The sequence below is a fragment of the Physcomitrium patens genome, chromosome 19, assembly GCF_059467195.1.
Source record: "Physcomitrium patens ecotype Gransden chromosome 19, ASM5946719v1, whole genome shotgun sequence".
Lineage (NCBI taxonomy): Eukaryota > Viridiplantae > Streptophyta > Bryopsida > Funariales > Funariaceae > Physcomitrium > Physcomitrium patens.
Window position 1 is genome coordinate 11,477,735 of NC_143428.1, and position 17,377 is coordinate 11,495,111.

General features: G+C 37.3%; 2 protein-coding genes across 2 annotated transcripts; one reads left to right on the forward strand and one right to left on the reverse strand.

Moving 5' to 3' along the window:
- Positions 1–7,539: 7,539 nt before the first annotated feature.
- LOC112272776 (palmitoyl-monogalactosyldiacylglycerol delta-7 desaturase, chloroplastic) lies at positions 7,540–11,430 on the forward strand. Its single transcript, XM_024500878.3, has 8 exons — positions 7,540–7,886; positions 7,971–7,983; positions 8,145–8,271; positions 8,598–9,334; positions 9,749–9,889; positions 10,043–10,183; positions 10,466–10,572; positions 10,861–11,430. Exons 1-8 carry the CDS (start codon positions 7,540–7,542, stop codon positions 11,051–11,053), a joined length of 1,806 nt encoding a protein of 601 aa, XP_024356646.2. The 3' UTR covers positions 11,054–11,430.
- A 1,104-nt stretch (positions 11,431–12,534) lies between these two features.
- LOC112272775 (ABC transporter F family member 5) lies at positions 12,535–16,518 on the reverse strand. Its single transcript, XM_024500877.3, has 6 exons — positions 15,430–16,518; positions 14,687–15,256; positions 14,401–14,544; positions 13,765–14,202; positions 13,436–13,564; positions 12,535–13,222 (listed from the first exon to the last, which is right to left on the reverse strand). The coding sequence occupies exons 1-6, from the start codon at positions 16,252–16,254 to the stop codon at positions 13,022–13,024; spliced, it is 2,307 nt and encodes a 768-aa protein (XP_024356645.1). The 5' UTR covers positions 16,255–16,518; the 3' UTR covers positions 12,535–13,021.
- Positions 16,519–17,377: the final 859 nt, after the last annotated feature.

Below are 17,377 nucleotides of genomic sequence, written 5' to 3' on the forward strand. Positions count from 1 at the left end.
AACTTGCCTTGCAAGCAAAGGCATGTGGCCTAGAAAGTCAACATATATTGGAGGTCTTATAGAACATCGCTACGTGGCTTCTAGTTAGATAGTATATATAGAGGCAAGAGTGAAGCCCTCTTCACTCTTGTCAACTCCTTTCTTGCTTCTAGTCTAGTTTCAAGGGTCTCTAGTTTTCTTGTATTTTGGCAATAGCCATTCCAATTTCTTTCTTAATATACATATTTCTATTTTGTCTTATTTCTTTTTGAGAAAAGTCTCACTTACTCTTTAGCTTTCATCGAGTTCTTGTCCTTGACAACTTCTTAGTTGGTGGAAGTCGCTTGAGAAGCTTCCTAGTTGGTAGAAGTTGCTTGAGAAGCTTCCTTAATAGGAGTATATATTGGAATCGAGGCTGAAGAGTTCTTCAGTCTCGACAACACATCTCTTGGAGCTCTAGCTCACCTCTCTGGTGTTATTCTTGTATTCATCTGATTAATCTAGTTCTTGCTAATTCTTCTTGAACTTCTTGTTAGATCTCGAGCCTGTATTTCTGTGTCCATGACAATAAGTCCTAAGTATTAAAGCTCGCCAAAAATGTGATAAAAATATCATAAAACCTTGAATATTCTTATGATGATTTTTTTTTGAACTTCAACAACTTGTATCTCACTATTGGATCGTCCAAACAAATCAAAATTTTATATGAAGTATTGTTGTGCTTTTTACAACTACTACAACAAATTTAAACTACAAATTCGTCATAGATCTTGAAATATCACCAAAATCCTAATAATAGCTTTAAACCCTTGCTTATATACATTTGTATGCAATTTTCTTCATAACTCATAAATTAAATATGAAATACCATAAAATTTTGATATATAGCTTTTTAATCTAATAAAATATATTTAAAAAAATTTTGGACTAAAAATTCATCTAAAAACTCAAGATATGTTTCCAACCATTACCATCAATATAACAACTCACTTACTGCCTTCAAATTATATATGCTATCTTCAACATTCTACAATTCCTTTATACAAACTCTAAATGCAAAAAATCTTTTACAAAAGATGTAGATCTTAAAATTGCCTTTGCGGCTATACCTCTTAATCTCCAAAATCTATTATAAAACTCCTTGTATCCTCAAAAGAACAATAATATATCTTTAAAAGACATCTTAACTTCAAATGGCTATAATTTCATTATCCTAATTCCAAATCTTCTAAAATTTACATACAAATTATAGTCTAAATTCTAAACCTTACAATTTTTGCTTTTTGATTTTCAAATGCTCCTTTTGAAGTTGCCAAAGCCTTTGTTATGGTCGCAGATAACTTATTCAATGTCTATTGGGCATGGCCTTTAATCAATAGGAATGGAGATCATTATTTTTTGCCTTTATTCTTCTGAATAAGTTTTTTAGAGGTTTAAATCTTCATCTTTGAGCCTCAAAATTTTCTTTAATTTTTATACTAAATATTTAAATATTATATAATTTAAACTTTGTAATCAATATAGATAAACCTCAAAATAAATTTTCTTTCATCAACTCTCTTTAAATTAACATACTAACCACTTTAATGCACATCAATACTTATAAATATATTATATGTTTTAATTAATTTTATATACTATAAAGAATTAAAATATGATATTGTACTCTTTATTTTGAAATTGTATTGCTTCTTTGGATAATATTGAGCAATGTGTTTAACTTCTCTACAATATAAGCATAAACCTTTTTGATGACATCAACTCTTATTTTGCTCCATAAAGAATTTAAAATACATTTTATCAATTTGCATTGATTTTGGTTGTATTGAATAAGTTTTTGAAAACCTAGGATTTTTTTCATTACTTGACTTATTTCTCTCCAACCATGTCTTTGTTCTTAATGCCTTTCAAATAATCAATTATCACATATAGTGGCTTAAGCAATAAATTCTTCCAAAGATTTTGCTTTTGGCATTGTCAATAAAAAATGTTTGAAATTATCCTTTAATTTATATCAAAATTGATTGATGAGGGCTTTGTTATTTTAGTCTATATTGTAAGCGAGGTTTTAGAATTCAATAGCATATATTGTGGCCAACTATGAATCTTATTTTAAAAATAAAAGTTTAATTTTTGCTACTTGCTTTTGATCACTTTCTCCAAATATCAATGTAAACATTTTTAGGAATGAATTTAAATCATAAAGGAGTTATGGATCTTTTTCCATCAAAGGTGCAAATCAAGAAAGAATACTTTGAGATAGTAGTGTATCTATGAACTCAACTTAAGTAAATCCACCAAGGTATTAAAAAAGATGCAACCTTAGATAGAGCTTGATTTATTGTAAGAATCCTCAATTTATTTATTTTGTTCGATCAAATTTCTTCGACATACTAATTTTTATGTCTATCATACTTATAGAAGCAAGACTTTTTAGATTTGGTTGTGAGGTTAATTTACTTGTTTCTTTTAACTATGCAACTTCTTCATATAAAATTTGGACTTCTTCCATAGACATAGGATTAATGTTTTTATAGTTGGTACTGGTGATGCATGAAATTTATATCCTAAGAATATTGGCAAGCTTGTGAAAATTTGCAATAGTTGTAAATATATTCTTACTTTGATTAAGTATAGCATCGATGATTTTTCTTCCAGTTCAAATAATTTAACATATCTGCAAATCAAATTACAAGAGGGTAACTCACAACCTCTAATATCAAATGAAAATTTTGCACAAAGAGGGATAATCTCTTCTTTTTCAGAAAAAAATCAGTATTAGAAAATTAAATTATTTGTTTAAAAGTGGATAGTCTGCAATCTTTAAAATACAACAATAGAAGTGAGATAAATTACTTACTTCTAAAACAAGACAAGAATAATGAATTAGCATTCTTGTTAAACTATCAAGGATATAAACTTTAAAAAATTAAATAATCAATACATCCTTGTCTCACTTGAAAAGACTAAAAAATCACTCATAAATAATATAATATTAAATTTGAATGGCTATTATTAAAAATAAGAGGAAGATAGACTATTGAAAGAAGATTAAGAATAAAAAAAGACATTGATAAGAGTAAAAAAGGCTTTACTCTTACTTCCATACATACTATCTAACTAAAAGCTATGTGGTGATATTCTATAGGATCTTCAACATGTGTTGACTTTGGAAGACATATGTCTTAACTTCAAGTCAAGTTTTTAAAATATGCACCACTTAATTAGTTTGTACTATAAGCTACCTAAACATTGTTGTGTTGTGGTTCAACTACCATGTGAAAATAGTGTATATATATATAATACATATTTTATTATAAAATTTAATAAAAGCCATATTATTAGATTTTAATTAATTACAAAATATGATTAGATTACTACTTTGAATTAGTTAATTTAAAATGGCTATTATTGATGTTGATTTTATGTTAATAAGTATTTTATATATTTAGAACCACCTTTGTTAGACAATGGTGATTCTTAAAATCTTATTTTATTTCTTTTATTTGGTATTTAGAACATATGTTATATAAATTTTGTAAAAAAAAGTTTTAGAGAGAGATTTTGGTAGCAAAAATAGTAATTATGATGTCTATATGGATGATTAGAGATGGATGAAAAAGATCTCTATTGCTATTGGCCAAAAGGCATGTCCAATGGCCTTCAAGGAGGCTACCAAAGGTCTTATTAGAGTTTAGGATTATTCTTTTGGACTCATTTCAACTCAGAAGGCTGGAATCAAAAATTTAGATTTTTGGCTATGATTTTGATACAAATTGTGAATGATTTAGAGGTTTTATAAAAAGAGATATAAGCACTCAAAGTTAAGGTATTGATTTTGTATCTATTGTCATTCTTTTGGTTATAATGCATGTGTACAAAAAGCAATGAAGGATTGACAACTAAGATAGAGAGAGTACTTTCTTGGCTATATTTTTTGGATACTACTTGATGAATTTTAAGCTATAATGAAGGAGATATAGAAATTTGAAGTCAGCACTTGCAATCTAAGGGCAATAAGTGATGCAAGTTACTAGTGGCTATATTTCAAGCTATATCTTGAGCAATCTAATAAGATTTTGGCTAAAACTTTTTAAAAATGTGTATTATCATGTAACTAAACTTTATACATAAATTTTGTGGTATTTGAGATTTGGATTTTTGAAATATGAAAAAAATAGTACTCAGGTGCTTGTAAATTAGGATTTAGAGTACTTGCTAAGAATTCTAAGATGCTATATTATCTAGAAATTTGAAAAGAATTAAATAGTTTGATCAAAAGATATAAATTTCTAAAGTTTAGAGTTAAAAAAATCTTTTACGAGAAAAAAATATTTTGAAAGGATTTTACTATAATTTGGATATTTTATGCAAAATAAAGGGATTTTTGGAAGCTAAGACTATATGTACATATTAAAGATGGAGATATAAAGCTATTGCAAAATTGTTATCCAAAATAAAGATGATTTTTTGTAAAAGATTATGGATTTTCTTTGAGCTCATGAAAAATCTAACTTATTGGCAAATAATTAGTTATGATTTGATATAACAAAGGATGTTAGGACATTTCTAGATGCTTTAAAAATCTTTGTGTATAAAGCTTTTTAAATATAAAAGATTTTTTTTTATAAATAAAAGATTTCTTTTATAAATAAAATATTTTTTGATACTTTTGTATTTATTTATTTTCTATAATGAGAATATATCACTTATTGGAACTTTTCTAATAAGATAAAGCTAAAGTCTCTACAACTAAGTATTTGATATATTGCTAATTAAAAAATCATGTTATAGGAAAATATATGACACATGACTAACTTGTTGACCAAATTTTTAACCTATCAATAAATTATTAATATATATAAAGTCAAAACCATATTTATGAAGTTATTAAAAATCTTGTCTAAAAAATATTATGAAATTAATTTACTTTTATCTACTTCTATCTAATCATATATGTAATTATTAAAATAAATGTATTTATCTATGACACTTTTGAGGCACTATTGTACTTTAATACTATATAATTTTTATATTTAGATTATTTTATAGAGTCATTTTCTTAGGATACTTTGATACATAAAAAACTCGCAGGTTATCTTATTGTTTATTGATCTAGGAACTTTTTACTATGTATTTCCAAAAATCCTATATTTTAGAATATATTTGTATTTTTTTGTAGTTTAAAAACAATCAACAATAGTTCTTTGATGACTTTCTAACTATGTAGAAGGCAATGATGGTTGTAATTATTTTTAAGAAGTAAGAACCAAAGACATAGACATAAACATATACATACATATAGACTTATAAAGAAACAAGTATGTACTACAAAACTAGTAATAGTACATATATCAATACCAAAATTACATGAAAGAATGGAATATTTGGTATTGAAGAAAATATGTTTGTTAACTAAGTAATAAAAACAAGACTTGGAGTAAGCAACTTTTGGATGTGCCAAAAATCCTCTCATTTCTTCTCTTCTTGTACTTTGACTCTTTCATAATATAATTCTCAATAGACTTGTGATTGATATATCCTTCAAAGAATATAGCTAAGGTATTTTGTTTTAGAGAAGATTGCTAAAAAAATAGTCATATTTTGGCAAAACTATTTGGTCTTTGAAATAACAATAATATGTTGGTGATAAATAATGAATATTAACAAGGACATGAATCTCAAAGAATTAAAATATTAATATACTCTTGAGTCAATCAAAAATACTAAAAAATTACTCAAAGATGATATAATGTTAAATTACAGTGGCTATTTCCAAAGACAAGAAAACTACAAAGTCTTGAAATAAGACTAAAGACAAGAAAGGCACTGACAAGAATGAAGAAGGCTTCATTCTTGCCTCTATATATCTTCTTAATTAGAAAGTAGGTGGCAATATTCTATAGGACCTCCAAAACATGTTGACTTTGCAAGACATGTATTTTAACTTGCAAGATAAGCTTTCTATATGAGCGCCACATAGTTACCTTGTTCTATAAGCTATTAATACGTGGTTAACTTGTTGATCAAGTTTTTAGCCTATTAGTCAACTACAAATATATGTAAAGTCAAATTAGCATCTATGAAGCTTCTAGGAAGTTTTTTTAAAAAAATATTATATAATAAATTTATTTTTATTTATTTCTACTTAATCATATAGATAAATATTAAAGTAAGTATGTATATTCATGACATTATCCAAGAATGAGTTTAACAAGGAGCATTCATTATCTTTTATGGATCTTACAATTCTTCATCTTAGTTTTGATGGATGTCATCAATAAAAAGCCTCAACTTTCTTTGCTATATTTACAAGATTCTTTATTGGCTCCCATGTGCATTCGCTAATATCATATTTGATGCAAATAATTCAAAGTGTAGTTGTTATGTTGGCGAAGAAAGACTAAAAGTTGGCAGTGGGAGTTCCTTCACTTCTAAAAATATGGAAAGAAGAATAAGGCGTGGATATTAAGAGCGATGAAGAAAAAGAGAAGTTAAGATGAGAAATAAGGTTGAAAATGAAAACAAGCACTAGAAACAAGGAACATAGACAAGTGGTATAATGATGGTTTTGATAGATGAGTCAATTTAATAAAAGATTTTGATTAAATTTAATATTCAAAAATTAAAAAAATAAATAACCAAACTAGTAAAAACCTCTATTTGATGTTATACAAAACCAAAATATTTTAAAGAGAATCCTTAAAATTTAGACTACAGATTTCACACAACAAACTAGTTCTAATGAATAATCAAAACATCAATCTTTATTTAATTTAATTTTTAACAATATGTGTAGGCATGAGGAATGATTCTGAATTGACATAGGTAAATAGTTGTGATATTTTCATGCATAAAATAATCTTAAATATCAAAAATACTACATCTTAAGTCCAACGAAAAAAGAAAAAAAGAAAAAACTATTCCTTCATTTTTGAGAGCCACTTTATCATCATGGGTAGAGTAGTTTTTTTTAATCATGAGTGTTAATGGTACCGTTGGGGTCTATTACGCGGTGTCGGTAGCTCCCATTCAAAGGGCGTGGTGTAGGCAGCTGCCGACACACAGCGGCGTCGGACACTGTTGGAACAACGTTTTCTACAACGGGCGATTCCAATCAAATGTCTGCAGGGGAACAAAGCCAAACCACTCAATGTCTCTGCTTCTTTCAAGTTACTAAGATTACAGTTGAATAAGAACTCTGGGGCAAATGCTCATCACCACATCGTTTCCGTTCCATCCCAATCTCGATCTGTTGCAACTCGGTTTAGCTCTCGTCCTCGACTGGTAGTGAGTTTCCACTTTTCGTAAGCCCTTCACAGCCTGCACAGATTGTTCAAACAAACGAGTGTGAGCTTGCTTTTTTCGTGCCGCTCCGACGGTTTGCACATTGGGGCTGTTTAGCGAGTTTTGAAGATTCGCTGTATTCTTTTGAATTGAGGTCAGTCGCTGAAGACACGGTGGTGGTTGGAGCTTCCTCTCGCGATTGTCTGTTTCTACAAGCGGCTGTGATATACAAGGCCTCTTAGTGGTCTCTGACAAAGAACAATTAGGTTTGACATGGCCAATTCCAAGGTGACTACCGTCGTTACGAACCAGACGACACATGGGTACACCATGATGGTAGTGAACCGAAATCATTATTCGACACTTGTGACTCTGAACGTGGGAGACGAGTATCGGATGCGCCTCGACGTGAATTGGACTTACCAAGAGTTTTGCCTGGAAAACCAGGATGATGCCGCGAAGAGGTTCTTCATCAGCTCCGATGAGTGTTGTGATTACGAGAGCATCACCATTGAGGAAAGCGATGGAGGGATCAATGTCACCAAAGTCGCTCGCAAGCATTACGGTGCTGACAGTGCCCAGCAGCAGCAGCAGGAGGAGGAGCAGAAATCGACATCCAAGTGCTGGAGGTTCTGGCTCTGGCTCAAAGCGTCACAATAATCCCTGCATGCTCATTCACACTCTATTGAATCTTACCTGTACAGATTCGTTTTTCCTGTATACATCTTGTAATTCTATATGTGAGGTGGAATTTAGATCACATATACGTGATGATGAATTGTTCTGCTTATACACATCACAAATCCGGAGATATTGTTCAATATTGACTATCAAAGAGTGTAAGAAATAGTAAACAGCAATCAGTCAATGCATTCCAGAGATTGGAGACAGAGGCCAGAATGCAGCCTTCATTTGATCTTGACATCCAACCTTGGAAAATGAAACCATTCTTCAAAACTATAAATGAAAACAGCATATTTCAAATAGCATATAAAGATTCTGCAAGTATACCAGAAAGCAGTTTGACTCATCTCTGTGTTTTGCTTTGCATCTCAACTTTACTTGTACACTAAGTGTGACGAATTTGACGTGGTGGTTTACACCACTATTCACCGCTAATTTGGCTTTTGAGTCAGCCTTGAAAAGGTCTTTCCACAAGTTTTTATTATTATTTCCAAGCATCCTTTTCGCACAAGGAAGGCAACGCGAGTATTCTATTATTGCTCAGTGGAGCCTACTGCATATCGATGCTCAGCTACGCGTCATTGTGCGATCCAAACCGTCGTTGCGTCAGCCCTCTGTGACGTGATCGAGCTGCCGTGGATTTCCAGTTCATTTTCATGCGTCTTGTTTCATATTCTGTGGTGAGGACGCTGCTCATGGAGATTTTGTGAGACGGGTTTGGGGTTTTAGGCCGTGCAGCGAAGCAGCAGGGTCTCCCGAGATGGGAGAGATGGTTGGTGTCGTAGCAGGCTCGCCGTGCAGCCTGCAAGCGCTGTCTCGAGGGGTATCCAATAGGGGTCCAAGTGTTGTGCGGAACGCTGTTGTGGGCTGTAGGAGTTGGAGGAGGGTTGGTAGAATCGGGGACACTAACATACGCCTTCGCAATAACTCCAATTTAGGTGGGTCGCTGCGAAGGTTGGAGTCATTGAAATTAGGTGCCGTGATAGTGGCGGAGAGGGATTCATACACGAGACGTGTTCGTGAGTGTTCTGCGTCGTTGAGAGATGGGGAGGAGGTCTTGACAGGGGAATCTTCGACCCCCTCTGAGCCGGGTATATGGATGTCGGATGTTGTGGTGAAGAAAAGGCCGAATTACTTCAAGGATCGCTCATGGACTTCGAAGGACCTCACTTACGCGGGTTATATGGCATTTATGCACGGGTTGTGTTTGTTGGCTCCAGCCACCTTTTCTTGGGATGCTTTGGGTGTCTCTCTCGGTTTGTATGTTATTACGGGCTTGTTCGGGATCACGCTCTCCTTCCATCGCAATCTGTCACACAAAAGCTTCAAGCTCCCCAAGTGGTTGGAGTACTCTTTCGCGTATTGTGGAGTCCAAGCGGTCCAGGTTTGTTTTATAACTTTGGCTTACGTTGCCTCGGCACGATCGGTGTTTACATCTCTTAATGAATTTATGATACGGTGCCGCTGGAATTGATTAGGTCAGGTGTGCACCAATGTTGAAACTCAAACCATCGTCGGGGATTTGCAAAATTCCTGACGGTACAGAAGATGCTTATTACAGTAATTCATAGACTTAAGCAGAAAGTACGCCAAATTATGGAGCAGCTATTTTTTGATGCATACTCACAGCTAGCCAGCAGTGTTTTAGACGCTTGGAAACATTTGGGGACATTGACAGTCAAGTAAATGGACGCTGCCAAAAATTCTGAGTCAGTTCAGATGACATCACAATTTTGGGACCTGAAATTGGACCGGAAAATCATGTGCTGACCATCTTGTGATGACGTTTCTGGTGCAGGGTGATCCATTGGAGTGGGTAAGCTCACATCGGTATCACCACCAGCATTGTGACACAGAGAAAGATCCACATTCTCCTTATGAAGGTTTCTGGCACAGTCACATGGGATGGTTACTGGATGACAGAAGAACTCAAGAAAGAGTGAGCATCACTCTCTGCTTTCGTGTGAAAATATATATATATATATATATATATATATATATTTATACTCATATTTTCTCTAAGAGTTTTCACTTCAGGTCGAGGATTTGTCTTGCTTGGTTCTTTTAGATTTGATTAGAGTGTGTCTGGCAGGTCGGGGCTCGGAATAACGTTGGTGACATGGACAAAGATCCTTTTTATCAGTTTATTCAGCGGACATATCCAATTCATCCCATCATGATGGCGGTGGCGCTGTATGTCATGGGTGGATTTCCTTACCTAATTTGGGGCATGGTAAGTATTTATGTTGGATTATGAACTCCCAGTCGATTCATTAGGCAAGCCTTCAACAGACCTAAACTTTAGGGTTCTATCGTCTTTGGTTCAGACGTGGTAAAGAAAACCTAAATCAGTACCATGCAATTATCCGTATCAGCAATTGTAATGTGGTATTTGAATTTTGGTAAACGAACGTCCACTTCCTGTTAGGTTCACATGAATCTTTGTGCTCATTGCAGATTTACTGTTTTCATTGAACATTCCTAGGAATATCATGACAATTATCTTTGTTTGCAGGCTTTAAGAGTTGTGTGGGTCTATCACATTACGTGGTTTGTGAACTCAGCATCTCATGTTTGGGGCTCACAAAAGTGGAATACGGGTGATTTATCAAGGAATAACTGGTAAATTTGTACCCACCTTACCCAAGGCATTAAATATTCTTGTGCTCACGAACAACTCAGTCCTTCAGCTAGTTATCTGAGATTTGCACTTGTGTGGCTATCGAAAATGACATTGTAGAATGATTTCATTCAATCTTTTTCGATCAAGACGTAAGAAATGATCTGTTTCGAACATTTGATTTCGTGGTTGATCTGGAATAAAATTTGGCTCTGTTGCCGCGATGTTGATTCGATTGACTCACCGTTCATAAAGTATTGAATTAGTTTTCTTTTGTCTCTTCATTGCAGGTGGGTGGCACTTCTTGCATTTGGAGAAGGTTGGCACAATAACCATCATGCTTTTGAATATTCAGCGAGGCATGGACTTGAATGGTGGCAGCTAGACCCAACATGGTGGATCATTTGTGCTCTTGAAGCTGTTGGAGTAGCTACAAAGGTAAAGCTCCCGAAGAAAGAGCACATGGAGAAGTTAGCACTTTAGATAATTTTAACTGTTGGGGCTATGTGCAAGTTCTGCTCTGTCTTGTCTTGTATCCACCCTTTTTCATAGCCCGTCCGTAATGCTTGAGATATTCTACATGAGAGTTAGGTCATGAGTTGAGTACACAATAAGTAAAACTCATTGAAAGCCCGCGTTCAGAGTTTTTTAAAATTGCATTCATAGTTTTAACCGGTTTGCCGTTTTTTGGAACAATTCTTGCTTCAAACAGATTTGTGTGAAGTGTGACTGTGAACAGTAAATTCTTAGAATCTAGGACTAGGAAGCATGAGAAATTATTTTAAGCATTATGTGTCTGGTATACTCTTATAAGCTGATTTGAGTAAAACTGAGCGATGTAACGTTCATGGTTCACTGTTGTTTAGCGTTTCTTCTTGCAACATGCTTCTATAGTTGCAAGTTCCCAGCATGTTTGGCAACAACTTGCAAAGATAACATGTAAAAGTAGATGATGACACCTTTTAGAGTGTCCTTCTCTTTATTTTGCTCCCATCCTCAAGTATGCACGTTGGTATTACCTCCTCAGTCTCCGATCTCTTAGTTCGAAATTTTTCAACTAAAGCTCCATCCAAGGGAAACTTAGCTCTGGTCTTCCAACATTCAACACTTTACAGACACTGGAAAAACTTTTCAAGTGAAAGTGTGGGTGGTTTCAATGATCGATCTAAATACTAATTTAGAACGGCAGCATAAATTGTTATACATTGCAACTACTGATTTTGCTGAAAGGAAATCTGAAATTATAATTATATTTCTACAGCTTAAACTCTTTTACATTCTTGAATCCTCAAAGTCATCATCACAATTGCATATGCTTTAATTGCATGGGATATTAAAAGAATTTAACTTGAAGAAGTCTAACTCAAAGTCCAAGGCATCACATGATCAGTGAGCTGTTATAAATACTACCATCTACAAATTTGAAATACATTCAAGCAAAGGCGCAACATTTCTGAGAACAAGAAGAGATAGACGATAGTTTAAGGCAATGAGGTTTAAAGGCTTGGGGAGACATCAAAAATAGGAATGTGGGTTTTTGAGTTTAGATACACAAGAGTTCGACATCAAGTTTATTTATGTATATACATAAATACACACACAAATATATATGTGTAAATACTGGAAGTTTGTTACGAATATGCATGAACATGTGAAGTTGATGTTCAATCAAAGACGTCATTCACATCATCTCCTACTGAAACACGAAAAATGTAATATACAACCGCACCAATTCGTTAGTTCAAAGCTAGGTGGAAGGTTCATTTATCATCACAGGTCCCAAAACTCTCCATTCAGATCACCAGTACCTGCGGCATAGGGCCTGCAACTGATAAAAATGTTCGACAAAGTTGCACAAAGACGTGACACCCTGTGGAAACAAGACTGTGTCCCAGAGGACGAAGGAGAACATTCAAGCTCAACACAATGCTGTGGAAGGACACAGATTCCCCGGTTTGAAGAGGTTTTTCCTTACAAAAATCAGACCAATTTAAAAATCAATTAATGATTCGTCGTAGCTGTACATAGCAATATGACTGCACTCATAAATAATCCATCTTGATTACTAAGTGCCGGACCAGTACATGAAAGCTGAACACTTAAAATACACATACTACCCAGTCGGATTGGTCGGTTCAGAGCAATCACTCATGCAAACAGCGAAGACAAGAGTGCGAAAGAGGCAACTAAATGTGTATGTACCCTAATAAATTTACAGGAAGAAGCTCCGGCGGTTGAACTGGCTATCAGTTTCTCGAAACGATACAAAATCATGAACAAATGCGCTTGTGAGAATCACCAGCAATGAATTTCCTGTCCGCGGTGTAGAGCTGCCATTCGGTGTCTTCTGTCACCAAGATTTTCCTTGCGCGCTGTACTTCAAGGTGAAAGATCATGTCAACAAATTGATTCATGTTCGGAGTCGATGACTTACAAAGGATGCCTAACGCCTCAGTTCCATCTCTTCGCATTCTTGGTCACCTTGCCTTTCGCTTTGCTCTGGGAGAAGGCTTTTGCCTTCTGCTTCTTCTGTAGCTCCTTCTCGGCCTTGGACATCTTGGACTTGGCCTTCACTGTTGGACCCTTCATTTCAAGCTCCTCCTCACGGTCTAGCTCCCTCTGTCGGGCTTCCAAGTTTTGCTCCAAGTAATACTGCAAAGGAATTGTATGACAGCATGTTAGCATCACATATATTGCTCCAGTAAGTGCATCACTGAATACACAACTAGAATTAAAATGACCACTGCGAAATTCAGGACACTGAGATACTGAATATGTGAAACTGACTGAAACGTAATATCAGATACAAGCACCTAAACAAGAGATTTGTACAGCAAAAGTGAAAACATGAACACAGAAGCATACGTTGTAATCGCCACTGTAGTCTCTGAGCTTGTTATCGGTCACTTCCACCACACGGTTCACTATCTGCCTCAAGAAGTACCGGTCGTGAGAAACTGCGATGACTGTACCCTTATACTCCCTCAATGCTTCCTGCAAACCACAAGCTTCTGGGTTAGCTTAACATGCTAGTACCTACTGGTAATCAACTTGAAGAAAATAGTAAAATTGGAGAATAAGAGTGAGAGAGGCAAAATGAAAAACTATAGAAGGATTGACTGAAAATTGAAGTGCTGTATCTACATCCGGCTAAGGAAAAATACAGAGGAAGAGAGAGGATCAAAAACTGTTACCTCAAGCATTTCCTTTGAAGGAATATCCAGATGATTTGTGGGCTCGTCCAGTACTAGGACAGTTGAAGGTGTGACCATGAACTTGCACAACGATAGCCGCGCCTTCTCTCCCCCGCTTAGGAAAGCAACCTTCCGGTCCAGCATTTCGGCTTTGAAGTTGCAACGCCCAAGGAGAGCTTTAATGTCATTCATGCGCCAGTCCTCTGCAGCTTCTTCGACGGTTTGCAGAACAGTCTTGTTCAGGTCCAGAGCCTCTGCTTGGTTTTGTTCGAAGTAGTTAGGTACTACTCTATATTCACCAAAAGATATGTCCCCAGAAGATGCCTCTTGCATGTTCATCAACATCCGCAATAGCGTGCTCTTGCCGCACCCATTGGGACCAATTACTGCCAGTTTCTCGCCTCGCTCCACAGTGAGCTGTGCGTTATCAAACAGGACCTGCAAAACAGGAAAACCATGTAAGACTCGCCACTGTGAATTACTAAAGAAAACGTTATCTTCGAGTTTCTGCTTAAGATGAAATATTACAATACACATCAATTTTTATTTGACAACGGTAACCGAAAGAGTTCAACTCAGAACCAACAGTCAAGTAGCTAAAATCATCTCGTAACAGCTTATTGAAAAAAAACCCACCTTGTCGTCATAACGAAATCCCAAATTCTTGATCTGGACAACAGTTCTGCCGCTTCGTTCCAGCTCTGGAAAACGGAACTTGAGAGGCTTGCGTTCAAATGGTTTCTCCACTATCTGCCCTTCAGATTCCATCTTTTCCAATTGCTGCAATTCAATCAACATCCAATCGTGTCAGATCAACAACATAGGTCAAGGATAAGTATCGGTTTCGTTTTCATGCCTGACCGACGTTCGTTTGATGTAATTGTCAAAGTCAGGAAGTACAAGACATGTTTAATAGCAATACCTTAGCGGCAGATGCTGCACGACCAGAATTAGCTCCACTGCTGAGCCGCTGAATCATCTCCTCAGTTCGCGAAATTTCCTTCTGCTGCTTCTCCCATGCCATGCGCTGAGCTTCTACCCACGCCGCCTTAGCCAACACATATTCACTGTAATTTCCAGGGAAAGTCTGTGCCACGCCCATGTCGGTCTCCACAATCTTAGTGCATAGCTGGTCGAGGAAGGCCCTGTCGTGGGACACAATCACCATGGGCACATCTTGATCCTTCAAGTATCTTTCCAGCCACTCGATACTGTCCAAGTCCAAGTGATTTGTAGGCTCATCCAACAACAACAGGTCCGGCTCCTGCAGTAAAATCTTGCCGAGTGCTACACGCATTTGCCAGCCTCCACTGAAGGAAGCCACCAATCGGTCCGCGTCATCGGCAGTAAAGCCTAGCTCTGGCATCATCTTGTTGATGCTTACATCGATGCTGTAAAGATCAGACGCCTCGGCCTTCTGCTGCAAGGTGTCCAGTTCATCCAAGAGCTTCGCCATAAGATCCATATCATCGGTCGCGTTCTCGAGCGCTACCTGAAAACATTATCATTGACGCTGTTAGTCACGATCCACAACACATTAGGATAGCCTACTTGCACTATGAATAACCTAAAACACACACACACACTGAGTGAGAGAAATCTAACGATCAGATGTAATTGGAAGATGGGAAACACAACAGTTCGATGATGGTAACAATAACCCACCTGCACTTTTTCCATCCTTGCCGAAATTTCCATCTCACTTGAAAAGGTGCTCATGAATTCCTCTCGTAGAGTGCGAGATCCCACCACCTCGAACTCCTGGCTCAAAAAGGCAATTTTCATATTCTCCCTAGCTTTCACAACATTCCCCGAGTCAGGCTCCTCCTTGCCCGCGATTATGTTGAGCTGCGTCGTCTTCCCGGCTCCATTGATACCCACAAGCCCTACTCTCTCACCTCTCTTGACTTCCCACGACACGTCCTTCAATACCATACTGCCCTTAAAAGTTTTACTTATGTTCTCAAGCTTCACCCCCGATTGCACGGTCGATGCACCCGACTTGTCCTTCTTTTTCTGCTTCACCTCTTTCGCCCCATCGCTCTCTGCACCGGATTTTCCCTCTGGAATGTAATCCTTCTCAAACGCCTCCTCGAGCATAAACAGGGGAACCTCCTCTTCCACCGCTGTTCGCACCGCTGACACCCTCACATTTTCGCCTCTCCCCGTGACGAGGTTTCGGCCAACTGAATTAGAGGGTGACAATGCACCGCCCATGCTCGCACTCCAACTCCGAGCAGCATCAGTAACCCTCGAGAACCCAGCCGCAACATTGCTGCCCCCTGCAAATTCACCGCCAGCACATCCCACGCCGACATCTCGTGCAGCTCTTATCCTCTTACTCTGAATTCTCACTGCTCGCACCTTGCCACCAACACAAACCCCCTTAGCTACGCTCTGGGAGGTGGTTGCCTTACTCAGCTGCACATCTTCGGACAAGCTTCTGGATAAGCTCCGGACCAAGCTCGAAGATTCTGCGACAAACGCCATCTCTACCACCGCCACCTCTCCCACAATCTTGACAAAAATCCCGTCTCTAAGCCCAACTACACATCCGTCTCCGATTCCCAACACAGAGTAATCCCAAAGGGTTGTCCTGCTCTTTCAAAGCAAACCAAACACACCAATCCGAAACCGAACTCGGCAGACACCTCTCAACGTCACCGTCACCCTCAGAGCTGCGGTGTCTGGCGACAGACCTCAGATGCGAGAGATGGCGAGAGACGCTTTCCCGTGGACGCCAGCAACTTCACAACTGGACTTACTAGAAATCTCGGTCACAGCGTCTGCTCATCATCTAGGCTTTTGCCAAAAGGTAACCTGAACAATCCATGGCTGCAGTAAACCATCGCTACGATTGGCTCGTTTCGTGTGGTGCTGATTGATAGGTTCCACACTCCACTGCTCTGCGATGCCTGGACTACCACCGTTACCCTATCCAGATCCCTGCTTTCCCTCAACCAATCACTCCCCACCTTCGACTAATTTACTCACCTAGTCCTCACGAACTGATAAAATCCACTTCACCTTCGGGTCCATTGGTACTCTGATCGCGGTACAAACACCCTTGTGGCTAAACCTTGCACTCCACTTTCCGTTTTTTTTCCAAAACCCACAGAAAACTTACTTGCACTGATTTGCCAGTTTATATCCACTGGCAACGATTTACCGTCGTCGACTGCTCCGGTGCCGTGCGATGACGGATCCAGGGCGCAGATATATGCATCGTCATCTGGTTTCCACCGCTTTCGTCGAGATCGATGACGTCGCCCACACACACAGATCGCATGAATTTCACATCTCCCAACAGAAAATCTATCCGCATTAAGTAAAACGAAACAGCGGCGGATCCATTACTCGATTGGAATCGAATTTCCTCGCCGCTTCTCTGTCTAATCGGTGCATTTGTCCAGTATTTTTTTACAACTTTTTTTTTATAATTTTTTTATAATTTTCTTTTTCACAAGATTTGTTTGGTTCCGCATGACCACGTTTCCTCGCTGTGATGTTTCCCACCACAACGATGCCACAAAAAAATCTTCACTCTCTTCATCTCCGACGTCGTCGTCTTCGTCTCCTCTCTTTTTCCTTTGGGTGCATTCCAGCGGGTCCG